General features: G+C 41.3%; 1 protein-coding gene across 11 annotated transcripts in view; it reads right to left on the bottom strand.

The window, feature by feature from the left end:
- RUFY3 (RUN and FYVE domain containing 3) overlaps positions 1 to 14052 on the bottom strand; it is a 117952-nt gene that overhangs the window by 17639 nt on the left and 86261 nt on the right. For 8 of the 11 annotated variants that reach the window (XR_005776299.1, XR_005776305.1, XR_005776308.1 and 5 more), the window contains exons 13-16: positions 12858 to 12977; positions 5977 to 6103; positions 4401 to 4474; positions 2894 to 2927 (exon numbers count right to left, since the gene is read on the bottom strand). Coding sequence is in view for 2 of the 11 variants with exons in the window: in XM_040417943.1 (XP_040273877.1) it covers positions 2894 to 2927; positions 4401 to 4474; positions 5977 to 6103; positions 12858 to 12977 (355 nt within the window). In the remaining 9 variants the exon portion in view is untranslated. The remainder of the gene's footprint in view (positions 1 to 2893; positions 2928 to 4400; positions 4475 to 5976; positions 6104 to 12857; positions 12978 to 14052) is intronic. The other 3 variants (XR_005776302.1, XR_005776303.1, XR_005776300.1) reach the window with 2 other exon arrangements.

Here is a 14052-nt window from a genome sequence, read left to right on the forward strand (position 1 = left end):
GTCGGTCAGATGGGCTCAAAGTCACACAAGGATCCTTCAGGCTTTCCTCTTATCCTCCTGGGACAGAACAAATTCCGCCCTAGAAAAGTGTGTTTTCATTCCCAATTCCGTAAAAAAGTCCTTGATGTGGTGGAGAATAGAAAAGAACTTGCAGACAGGGGTCTATTGGCGCCAGGGAAAACAGATCATCGTGACCACAGATGCCAGCAGTTCAGGAAGGGGCGGTCATTCAGAAGGAAAAGTAGTTCAGGGCAGATGGGGGAAAGATATGTTACATGCTTCCTCCAATCTGAAAGAACTCTCAGCCATCCACAAAGTGTTTACCCCCCTTCACACTCCATCTCCAAAAAACATAAAAAAGTGTTATCAGACAACACCACAGTAGTAGCCTACCTGAACAAGCAGGGGGGACCAGAAGCCGCTCCCTAGGTGCAGTGTCTCGGGACATTTTTCTTTGGGCAGAAAGGAATCTTATATCCTTAACAGCAGTTCATGTGAAAGGAAAGAACAATCTAATAGCCGACTTCCTCAGCCACCAGAATTTGAAGGAGGGAGAATGGTCCCTGAATTCTGAAATATTTCAGCAGCTCTGCGAAAAATGGGGAGTCCAGGATCTAGATCTATTTGCCACAAGGGACAACAGGCAGACCAAGAGATTTTTCTCCCTCTCCCGACAGGACCAGCCGTTATGGGTAGATGCTCTAAACCAACCATGGCCGAAGGCTCTACTTTATGCTTTTCCTCCCTTCAGTTTGATTCCAAGAGCTCTAATGAAGGTGGAGGAAGAAGGGGCTAAAGTAATATTCATTGCTCCATTTTGGCCAAGAAGGTCTTGGTTCCCCCTGCTGCTCAGGCTGTCTGCAGGAATATTCTGGACCTTTCCATCAATCCCGGACCTTCTCCAAGGTCCTGTATTTCATCCCAAGATAAACCAACTAAACCTGACGGAGTGGTGGCTCTGTCCTTCTCAAATAATAGCCTTTCTCCAGACATTCCTCAGATTCTAAGTTTCTTGCAGGCGGGATTGGATAACGGTCTCGGCCTACAACGCTCAAAGTGCAGGTTTCAGCTTTAAGTGCTTTTTTCTGGATGAAAAACTAGCAGACTTCCCACTCACCAAGCGTTTTTTAAAGGGGGCTACAAGTTTGCCTACCTTCCGTTTCATCATTCCACCCTGGGACCTAAACTTGGTCCTCTCAGTCCTGATGGAACCTCCTTTGAACCAGTTGAATGGGTTTCTTTAAAACTGCTCACCTACAAAACAGTTTTTCTTGTAGCAATAACAACTGCTAGGAGGATTGGAGAAATCCAGGCTCTTACAAACCTCCATATCTTACCGTCCTGGACGATCGCATAATCCTCAGGCATTGCCCTTCCTTTCTTCCCAAGGTTGTTTCCAGGTTTCATTGTGAACAGGAGTTATCATTACCTTCCTTCTGTCCGTCCCCAACTACGGAAAGAGATAGGAAATTCCACAACCTGGACGTTAGGAGGGTGTTATCCTATCTGGACACCACAAGTAACTTCAGACTGTCAGATCATATCAGGGTCCTAAGAAGGGACAGGAGGCCAGCAAGTCATCCATAGCAAGATGGATCAGAGATGTTCTTGCCATAGCTTATGTCCAGAAAAATCTTCATCCCCCTTCTGGAATAAAAAGCTCACTCTACTAGAGCTGTGTCATCCTGGGCGGAGTCTACTTCAGTTACAATAGACCAGATCTGCAGGGCAGCCATGTGGGCAAGCCCTATGACTTTTTTCAATCATTATAAGTTGGATATTCTCAAGAACCAGGACTTGTCTTTTGGTTGCAGGATTGCTGTGGTCCCTCCCTAGAACTGATTACTCTGTTAATCCTACTGTGAGTGCTGTTGTGGAGGCGCCGGGGAAAAGGGTAAATTACTCTTACCGATAATTGGTTTTTCCAATAGCCTCCACATTGGCACTGGGTTTTCCCTCCCTTTTTCCAAATGACATAATTTGTTGATGTTTAATACATATTTTTGTTCTTGCATCACTTCCGTGTCCTCTCCTTTTGACTGAATAGGTAAGGGGAGGAGGCCTTTTAAATCATGTGCTTCTGTGTTGTTTCCTGTCCTGGGGGTGGGGACACTCTCCTGTGAGTGCCGTTGTGGAGGCTAAAAACCAATTACCGATAAGAGTAATTAACCCTTTTTGTAACTAAATAATTTATCATCCTGCCTGTCTTAAAAGGGTTTTCCAAATGTTTTCCTCAGGAAAGGTCATCAGTATCAGATTGGTGGGGGTCCAACCCCCGGGACCCCTGCCAATTAGCTGTTCGAGTGCCGCAGCCTTCTGCCTGCTTTTCCTAGGCCAGTGAGGTCAAATTCATCAATCACATGACCTAGGAGCAGCTCAGCCCCATTCAAGTCAATGGGGCTGAGCTGTGATACCAAGCACAAAATCTCACAAGAGTGCCGCTGCCTTCTCAAAACAGCTGATTGGTGGAGGTCCCAGGTGTTGGACCCCCGCTGATCAGATACTGATGGCCTATCCAAAGGTTAGGTCATCAGTAAAACAAAATCTCAGAAAACCCTTTTAAAGGCTGCCCTATTCAAACTCAGGACCATAGTGAGACAGGAATCCTAGGCTCGGGACCAAATTTTGGGGCCCCCAGTGATCAGACACTTATGACCTAGCCTGTGGATAGGAGATAAATATTCATTGTGGGCAAGCCCCTTTAAATAAACTATTGTTATAGAATCACAAATGTATTCTTGATAACGTGTCCAGTGTCCTGACCACCTTCTTTGTGATATTCTCTCATTTTTTATTTCCCTTTAATCACATTGTTAATAAATATAGTGCTGAAGCTGTAGAAAAGCATTGCTTGCTGTAAATCAAGTGAATAAACATTACAGTATGCACAAACCTCACTCTCTGTGTTTATTGAAGGTGATCCTGTACTGAAAAAAAAAAAAGAAAAATAAATTACAAAGTCAGTATTTAAAACAGAATACTCAGAGTGGCAAGAACATGATAACACTAAGGAATAGTGAGGCTGAATTAACATCGAGATAATACTCTAGGAAAGATCCTAGTGCATGGGCTCCAATTTCCTGATGTATGCCAATTCTTCTTCAGGGCAGGTATAAGCCAGTCTACCTTTTGTTTCACTGTATAGGAAAGTGTAATATACAGTCTCAGACTGCCTTCTGAAATTACATGACACCATCAGGAGGTCCACCTAGTATTAATTCAATTGTGGTAATTTTGTGGCTTTCTTTTTCGTAGGATGTTGCTGTGACCAATGGCGAATTACAATATGGCAATTTTAGGTGGCTGCCCGGGGCACCAGGATCCTGGAGGGTCCATGTCCACCCACCCAAAGTCCCCTTCAATATTGGAATTGCTGTAGAATGCTGCCGAGAAGAGCAGCAGTTGCTTTCTTTCGGCAGTTGGGGGAAGTCCCAGGCCTTTTAGCTAGCTATACAGACCGCAGGTTCCTGCAACAAAGTAAAATCCCCTTACAGACCAATGGAGCAGGCGACTGTCAGGAAGGGTGTTTCTTCCCAACAATTACTTGCTCATCATTAGAGGTGAAAAGCTGCATTTACATGAGGCGAGCGATGGCTGCTGCTGTCACTTCTCCTCATGCAGATTCATTGTTTCTGGGCAGAAGATCCCTGTATGTGTATATATAGAATAATTGCAGATTTAAGTGTGTGTACTAAATATATGTATGTAATATATATATATATATATATATATATATATATATATATATATATATATAAATAATATGTGTGTGTGTATTTGTCTGTGTGTATATATACTGTTGGTGTGTATATGGATGTGTATGCATAGGTATACATATAAATGTATGTGTCTATGTGTATATATAGATGTATATGTGTATATCTTGTTGCATACATCGCCCATAAACACCCAGAAAACTCCTCATGACAAAAAACATGCTCAGCAGTATGTACAGAATAACTCTGTATTGTATATCAAAGCAGACTAAGCGATTCCATACAGCATAAAAAACAAAAAAAAACAAAAAACAAACATGGGGTGAAAAAAAGTAAATGGATACCAAAGGCAGTTGCATACATCAGCTTCAGTAAGGCGGGCTACGGTAAAGGAGGAGGGGGTCCTGGCGCTTAATCAGCCACTGGCTGTGATGTCATATTTAGGACGTGCCGAATCACAAGCATGTCACAGAGCATGTGCATTCATTGAACTCACTTAGCAACCTAGCACCTCCGTTCTCTTTACCGATTCTGATATTCAGAATAAATTGGTGTACTACTGAGGTAAAGATCTCAAAATGTATTTTCTATTCTGCCTAAGAACATAAGATACAATAAGAGAAAATTAGATTACGGTGCTTTTTATGTGATGTCATTTGGAGAACAGTTGCAAGCATTACATACTTCTTTTGTGTGGTTCTGCTTGTCTCGCTCACAGCTTGTCTCACATTTTGATCAGCTACTTTAAATTGTGTATTCTGAAGAAATAAGAAAGTTACTTTGCAACCTTCTCAAAACAACCAAGCCTAAATAAAAGCAATCTTAAAAGGGATTGTTTGCTCTTTTCACACTAGCTGTAAATCCTTCTAGCAGGCTATTCCAGCAGAGGAACAGCCTGTCAGAAGACATCGTATCCAGCATAACCAGAAAAGGACGGAGCACCGCCAGGCCCATTTGACTATAAATTGTATGTCGGCAGATCCCTGCCGACTATTATAGTCAATGGGCTCCAGTAGTATCCGGCTATGCCAGATGCGATGTCTTCCAACAGGCTGTTCCTCTACCTGAACAGCCTACTGGAAGAATTTACCACTAGTGTGCAACTAGCTTTGTTAGAAAATCCTATTTTTAAATACCCCGCTAGAGAATTTTGAGTCAACTAACGGAGATAGAACTTCCATCAGTTATCTGTAGTGGAGATGCTACAAAGGGTCTCCCTCTCTCTGGAGAACCTCACTTGCCATGAATATACAAAGAAAGATCACAGATTTCCATGGACACCATGTAATTCTTCATTTCCCTTGTGGTGTTGTGGTCCTCTTGAAGGCTAAAACAGTGTATATACTGTATGTGCTTGCAAACTTTTGTCTGCTTAGATACCGCAGTGTAAGAAAATATCTCCTCAGTGGCAGCGATGTGCAGTATTTATTAGTATGCATAACCCACTAATAACACAAAATACCCAGTCACAGTCTGCAAATGCCCCCAATCGATGCTGGTCAGAAACCAATATAGTAAATGAACACAGACCAGGACTACTGTAGGTGCTAGAAAAAGCTGCCCATGCACACAATGATAAATGTCAGCTGCTGAAAGTTTCAGATAAATCATTTCAACTTTAGAAAATCTTTTCTCAAAGCCAAGTTTTCTACCACTGCCGCAACAAGAAGAAATACTGTATCATTACACTAGATCTTTCACAGGTACAATGTTTCAGTTCATTTCCGGGCTTCTCCCTTCTTAATACTGTGCCACAAAGAAAGTGTGTCAAGTATGGCACATGGTTTTGGTCTTTATACCTGCCCCATAGTAACTGTATGAGTAATCATGCAGACACACGTAAGGTCTCTTTTGTCGCCTCTCATTGCCGAGAATGGTAAACGAATCACTGTATAAAACAGAGACAATGTGTAACACAGTCTATAAATTCTACTGATCCCATGATTGCTTAGTGCAGGAGAGAGCTGTTGCTTCTAATCGAGACCATGGTCACAGCAGCTTGGGTAGTCCCACTTACAGGGGCATGTAATATACATTGCAGGTCTTTTCTGATCCATTGGGGAAAAAGAAAAGAAAAAATACTAATATAAAACGGTTGCCACTGAGTCAATCCATAACCCTGGCCCCACCCCAATCTCCTAAAACTACTTGCGTTATCGTGTCCAAATCAAAAAGGGGAAGCCATTTTAAATGAGCATTACAAATTAGCATCACAATGAGCATATTTTGAACTGCATATCCTAGGAATTCCCATTTTCACCATGTTTTTTTGTAGAAGATGTGGTATTCTCAATGGCGAGTATTTATTTTCCGGCAGTTCCTTCTCTTTTTGATTGCCAGAAGCCCTTCGTTTTGGTTCTTTCTTCAATTCCACTTCATATTGAGAGCTAAACATGAACAGAAGAGAAACAATTTTAGGCGACATCACCCACAGGATGCATTTTCTACGTGGTGAAGTTAAGCAAGACACGCTAAGGATATGAGACCTCACAGTGTATCTGCTGGTGCACTCTTGTTATCTACTGCTGTATTTACACCAGACCACCTTTAAGAAACCCCAAACGCTGCTATTGCTGCTGCAATGCGACTTGTTAGGTCTTGCTAATGATTGAGGTTTCATATTACCTATAAAACCACAGGTTATCCAATAGCAACTTAAAATATTAAAATATTAGCATAGCATTTTATGGTCTTCACAACTAGGCAGGAGAGCTCTCTCTCCATACCTAAAGAACATGAAGCTACTTTTCACTTCTAGAAAAGACAGTGCTACTCCAGTTTCACATATTATCATAATAGATAACACTGTGGGCAGAACACTGCGCATGCCCGGGCCCGGCAGTGATGAGCCAAGGGGATATAGGGAAATATGACATCACAGAGCCACAGGGCTGGCCGGAGTTTAGTGAGGGTGGAGCGAGGCACGAGGAACTTGGGCACTTTCAGCAAACTCTCCGACCCTGGCACTTGCGATGGCTCATTAGCATATTATAAAAACAACCTTTTGGGCTATTTGAAGGATCTGAAAAACTAAACACAGGTAACATCTGTGTCATGTCTTTGTGTCCCACTGAACAATGTGATCAATGTAACTCCCTTTAAGCCCCTGCTTATTTTCATATTAGTACCCAAGGAGCTTTGAATGCTTAGGTCCTGCCCATAGGAATGGGAAAGAAGTAGTATATTATACCACAGCAGTATAATGTACACTCCAATTTCAAGACCTGTAGCATCACTAGACAGTTGTTCATTCACTGTTCGAAGGAATAATGAGCATCTACATGAGTCACGTGAACATACATGAAGCAGCACTGTCCTCTCTTGAGTAAATGAGAATACACGACTACACTGCAGGCTTACTGAATAACAGGGCAGCTCACAGGGTGACAATGATGTGTTATAGAAGCACAGAAAGCAGCAAGTCACCCATCATTGAATACAATATTGCTGAGAAATTGCGTTAAAAAGATGAAAGTTGCAAGAAGCTGAAGACCAGTGTAGCCGTCACCACTTTACCACGTCTCTGTATGACATGAGGCAAACAGCACCACTCTAGTCCATGGGCTGTGGCTGGTATTACATTTGGTTGAATGAAGCAGGACCAATTCCAGACATAGCCAATGGGCAAGTGTGGCTTTATTTCTCAGGGGAAAAAAAAGGAGACCAATTTACGGCACAAATGCAAATGACTTATGGATTGTTTAAAGCCTCATTCACAAGTCAGTGTTCCACATCAGTGTGCTGTACATGTTCTCCACAGACAGTACCCCCCCCCCCCCCATTCATTTTAATATATGTATTCACACATCAGTTTTTTTTACCACGGTCCGTGTTTTTAGCACAGTTGCATGCTCTATTTTGTCTGTATTCACGGATCCATCATGCCCATGGGTATGTGAAAACCATGGATGCAACACAGATGCCATCCGTGTTTCACAGATCATTAGGAAGAGATGCTTTGAAAATTATTTTTCAGCTGTGCCGTGTCATTGAAACACGGATGACACACGGATCCATCGCGGACATCTTCATGGAGGCATCACTGACCACCTTTTCACAGATTTAAGCACGGACACGGACGTGTGAATGAGGCTTAAATCTAAATTTTTATAAAGCAGCAGAAAGCAAAGCTTTGGATCTACAATACAGGTATGGGACCCTTTATTCCAAATGCATAGGGTTTACATTAGTATAGAGATATTACCTCATTATTGTATGCCTATGTTAATGTTAAACGGTGTGGTCTCACTTCAGAAAATAGTATTTATCATGTAGAGGAAGTTAATACAAGGCACTTACTAATGTAGTGTTATTATCCATATTGCCTCCATTGCTGGCTGGATTCGTTTTTTCCTTCAGATTATAATTTGCTCATTTCCATGATTACGACCACCCTGTAATTCAGCAGTGAAGGCCGTGCTTGCAGGCTGTGCATTCCCACAGTCCCAGCCACCAGAGAGGCCAGCGCTTTTTCCTATAGTGTGCAAGTACGACCACCACTGATGGATTGTAGGGTGGTTGTAACCATGGAAATGAGCAGTGTATAATGTGATGGAAAAATGAATCCAGCCAGAAAAGGAAGCAATATGGACAACTATACATTAGTGTGTGCCTTGTACTAACTTTCTCTACGTGGTGAAGGCTACTTTATAAAGGGAGACAACTAGTGTTGAGCGGTCCAAGATCCGAAGTCGATTCGCTCAAAACTTAATTTTAATGCTGTACAGAGACCCGTCGCCATACAGCATTAAAATGTATGGCCTCAAACAAGCCCGAATTCGTTATCACTGAAGTCTTGGTTAACAACTTTGGCATTCGATTTTTAAACTTGAAAACCATTTTAAAACAGGAATCCGAAGTCTGCTTTGGAACTGGCTGGTACCTCAATACCGAAGGCCACTTCGGATCCAAGTTTTAAAATTGAATGACGAAGTTATTTACCGAAGTCCCACGATACTTCAGTGATAACGAATTTCCATCGCCTGTACTCCATACAGAATTCAAATAAAGTTATGAGCTAATCGACTTGAAATCTTGGATCCGAAGCTCGATTTGCTCATCACTAGAGACAACCCCTTTAAGAGTTGACAGACTGAGGCCCCATTCACATGTCCGCAATTTCTTTCCGCATTTTGCGAAATGTAATTGCGGACCCATTCATTTCTATGGGACCGCACAATGTGCTGCCCGGATACGGAATTACAGACCCGCACTTCCGGGGCCACAATTCCGTTCCCGAAAAAAATAGAACATATCCTATTCTTGTCCGCAAATGCGGAAAGCACATTGCCGGTGTCCGTGTTTTGTGGATCTGCAAAACACGCTACGGACGTGTGTATTGACCCTGAAGGTATTTATTGGGGCAATAGAGGATGGTAACCTCCCCAGAATCAATGACTGAAGCTGTAATAGTACTAAATTTTAAAAAGAGGCAAAGACCCCTTAAATATTGGTTCGTATAGGCCGATCTCTTTACTTAATACAGATGTTAAGCTTCTCTCAAGGATTTTTACTACTAGGTTGTCTAAAGTTATTTCATCTATTATACACCCTGATCAAAACAGGTTTATGCCTAACAAGGGTACCCATTTATAATTTACCTCGCCTTTTTGCTAATATTCAGTCCTCCCTGGGGGTCTCTCGTTCCATCCTGTCTTGGGATGCCTCTAAGGACTTTGACAGGGTGAAGTGGAGATTCCTCTGGAGGGTATTGGAGAGGATGGGATTTGGGATTCAGTTCATAAATATGATCAAGCTTTTATATAAATCCCCTAAGGCGAGGTTGAATATCAATAAGATGTTTACAAGTTGTATTTCTTTGAGAAGAGGCACCCGCCAAGGATGTCCACTCTCTCCACTATTATTTGATGTTTATATTGAGCCTCTTGCTGTTAGGGTCAGGCAGGATCCCAGGAGTGAAGGGTTTGGTATATTGGGAACAGAAGATCGTATTTCCTTATATGCCGATGATGTTTTGTTTTATATACAACATACTAATACCATGCTCTGGAGAGTTATTAGAGTTGTCAACTCCTTTCGCAAGGTTTTGGGTCTTAATATTAATTGGTCTAAGATGATTCTTATGCCTTTAGATAGATTCGAACCTTTCACTGAGGAGTTTTCTAGTAATTTGAAGATCTCAGATTTTTTCAAACATTTGGGTATCACTATTTCTTCTAAGATTGATGACTTTCTACACCTTAATTTGATCCCATTGATAACTAAATTGAGATCTAAAATAACGATATGGCTTAGTTTCTCGCTATCTAAAGCCGATAGAATATCGTTGGTAAAGATGGTGATTCTGCCCCAATTATTGTATATCTTTAGGAACTCTCCAGTATGGATTGAAGATACGTTTTTTTAAACTAATTGAGATAATCAATTACCTACTTTGGGGGAGAAAGCGAGTAAGGCTTAAATTGGAGTATTTCTATAAGCTGATGGAATGGGGAGGAGTAAATCTTCCCTGTTTCAAGGGCTATTTTATAGCATCACAGTTATGGCAGTATTATGAATGGGAGAAAAGCCCATTTTATAGAACCTTGGTTAAGATCTCTTCACATGGTAACATCTTTACTTTATTGGAATCTGGTCAATTAATCAAGCTCCAACAGGACTATAGAGTTGCTGTGAAGCTACTTACTAAGTCCTGGAGTACCACTAGAGATTGGTTGGGAATAAAGGGATCCCTCTGTTGTACGACCCTTTCTTTGGCATAATTCTTATCTACAGGCCTTAGATTAATTGGTTGGGGATCAGTATTGGCAAAAAAATATTTACTATCTTGCACAGGTGGTTGGGAATGGTCATATTTTTTCATTTTTGGAGTTGGCACAAAGAGAAAATATATCTAATTTATCTTGCTTTAGGTATGTTCAGTTACATTCAGCACTTTATATCAAAAAGCGATTTTTCTTTTATACTAGAGACACCTCTATATTTTTGCACCATTTGATAGTAAAGACAGCACAGAGGGTTAAAATTTCTCAATGTTATAAATATTTACTTAAAGCACGATTTATGAATATATATTCCCCTGGGCAAAATGCCTGGAGAAGGGATTGCCCAATGATTCAATCGGATGATTGGGACAATATATTGGTGAATGTTTCTTGATTAGTTTCTTATAATTTTAAATCACATATTGGTTCAATTTAATATTTTACACAGAATTTATGTTACACCTTTATGGCTTAACAAACGGGGTTTGAGAAACACCTCTAAATGCCCACGGTGTGAGTCTCCTGATGCAGATTATCTACATATGTTTTGGACTTGTCTAGAACTAAAAGAAATATTCGGGGGAAATTCATAATTATATTACCCAAAAACTGAAAGTGGCGATTTCAATTGCGGTGGAGTGTTGGATTTTGAGTGATCTTTCCAAGGTTGGGTTCCATAAATACAAAAGGAATTTTTTTGGTTAAAATAATGTCTTTGGCAAGACTCTTGATTGCACGGGCTTGGTTTTCATCTAATATCAAAAGGTATGAATATGTTCTATGTGAACAAAGAAACTGGGGAGAATGGAATTAGAAAATTTAAAATTTTCCTGCCTCATTATCCCTGTTCCTTTTTTTTGGGGGGGGGGGGGGAGAACACATCGCAAAGGGGTGGGAGTCTGGGAGGGTAAAGGGTCAAGAAATGGAAATAATAATTTGGATGTTTTACTTTGTATGGTAATACCATTTTTAAAAAAAGCTCTGGCTGGGGACATGACTATGACTTGGATCATAATCAAGCCTGCCCAAGAATTCAGATGTGATTTTGGCTGCTGTTGTAAAGCAGCATTTTGATCTCAGAGCTGGTGGGTGTCTCCATATGCAGGCAGTCTGCCAGTACTATACTGGTCTAGACTTCCATTCCCAAACTTGTAACCAGACTGAAGAGAATGGAGATAGTCTCCCAGACACACAAGGTTCAGAAATAAAGTTAATTTCTTCCCTCCGATGACATTTAGTCTGAGATTCTAAGGAGTGGTCAGCGCTCCAGCACTGAGTTCTGCATGGGAGAAGGGCCTCTGCACAGAGACCAGAATCTGATTGAGCTGGAGAGCAAGCCCACTTCCTTCTGTCTAGCTCTCCTTTCTGCTAAGGATGGAATTTACTGCTAAATAACTAGAAGGAAGACTCCTAGTAGCAGAGATTTCAAGGTTTGTAGGGTGAATCACATGACAATATTTAAATCAAATTAAAGGGGTTGTCCGGGTTCAGAGCTGAACCTGGACATACCCTTATTTTCACCCAGGCAGCACCCCTGATGTTGGCATCGGAGCATCTCATCAGATGCGCTCCCTTGCCCTGCGCTAGATCGCGCAGTGCACGGGCTCTTTTGTTTACAATAACACACTGCCGGGCAGAAGCTTCCGCCCGGCAGTGTGTTCGGTGATGTCACCGGCTCGGATGGGCGTGCTTTAGCGCTGCCCTAGCCGTTTTACTGACTAGGGCAGCGCTAAATCCCACCCATCAGTGCCGGTGACATCACCGGGCTTCCTGGCAGCCCCATGGAGAGCCGGAACTCTTGAAAATGCCTTTGCCCGGCGCGATTTAGTGACATGACAGGGGGGCTGCCTGGGTGAAAATGGAGGTATGTCCGGGTTCAGCTCTGAACCCCTTTAATTTGCACATTTATTCAGGTTCACCTAAAGTGACCACTAAGAATAAGTCAGTGACCATTTAAGTGAGTAAAGGAGGAAATGCTGAAAGAGCCCTTTTACATTGGTTGATAAAGGGCACCAACGGTGGCTGAATATATGAAAGTACAGGTCCCATATCTGCACAGGCAATTATTAGCTAACCTGCATGATTATAATTGGCAGTGACATGTACACCAATTGCAGCCATGGAAAGTCTGATTTATTATATTGGAACACCATTAAATGTTAATAGTCTTTTGTATTTTGCAGGTTGTGACAACTTTTACTTACAATACCAACATTATCATGTATAGTTTAACAACTAGATAGAGGAGTTCAGAAAATCCTGAAAGGTTGGAGACAATATCCTAAAATCTTTTAATGTGGGTACAATGAAAGATATCACCACCTGCAAGAGGTTAGGAAATGTCTGGCACCATAGACACCCAGAGAGCATCACCACTGCTTCTGACTAGAACTACACCAAGCAATCATTTCTTCACCACTGCTTTCGGAGCTGATCCACTTCTATTTGCAGACTCTCAATCTTGTCACCAAACTCTTGCTTGAAGAGTCTGTTGGCATCCTCGGCCTCCAGTCGATCTCGTTCTGACACTCTCAATCTGGATTTGAGTCACATGAATGGGTAATAAAATAAAAAACAAAACAAAACGGAGGTGGTGGGGGTAAGGAAGGGGCCATAGTAAAATATGAAACCGAAAGAACAAAAGTATAAAAGGGTGGAAAATTAGAATGGACAGAATAATAATAAAAAATTAAAAAAAAGGAGATGATGGAAACCTATATTTACAGAAACTTGAAGGTGAAGCAGGCAAAAACGGACTATATATATATATATGCTAAAAGGTTACATGTCATGGGTTCCATCACTGAAGGACATGTTAGTGAGTAATTTATTAAGTGAATATTTGAAGTCAATTATGCTTGGATCTGCGTTCAAATTTATCAAAAGTCGCATATTGTATTTCAAAACTGAATGAATGGTGTAAAAATGCTAAAATTTTGCACAAGTGAGGCCAAAAAGTCACAAATGCCTTATTTTGTGACTTTTTGAAAACCACAGTTTTGGAGTGTAGGGCATGATAAATTCCTCTTATAGACATATTGTCAACTAAGGTTGAACAGTTTCTAGATTGTTTAGGCTGCAAACCATTTTTATTACTCTGCTACTGAACTGGCAGACCCCATTTTTGAATATACATTGCATTAATGAAATAGGCCTTATACACTACCATCACCAGTATTATACAAGAGAATAATTGGGCCTTTCCATTCCCCTTGTCAAAAGACTTTTGTTCCACGTGCTCAGGCACTGTCTGGACAGGTCCTCTTTAAAGAGGATGTCCCAAAAAAGATGTTTAACTACTATTCACAAGATAGGTGGTCCCAGAGGTGACGCCCCTAGTGATAAGACATTTATCACTAATCCTGTGAACAGGTGATACATGTGCTTTGTGGGACATACACTTTCACTTAATTGAAAGCCACATGAAGGCATACCAGTAGTGATCCTTGACTTAAAACTATGATGAGGCTCGCCATATTTATTTAAATCAATTCCTGGTCTAAGAAGGGATGCATTTCTTTTAGTATGTTTTAAAGTGTACCTCCAATTTCAGAAATCTTCTGATGACAGTGACATGTCAAACGTTTTAATGTATTAAGGTCTGGGAGCTG

Source organism: Bufo bufo, chromosome 2, assembly GCF_905171765.1.
Source record: "Bufo bufo chromosome 2, aBufBuf1.1, whole genome shotgun sequence".
In the NCBI taxonomy this organism is placed as follows: Eukaryota; Metazoa; Chordata; class Amphibia; order Anura; family Bufonidae; genus Bufo; species Bufo bufo.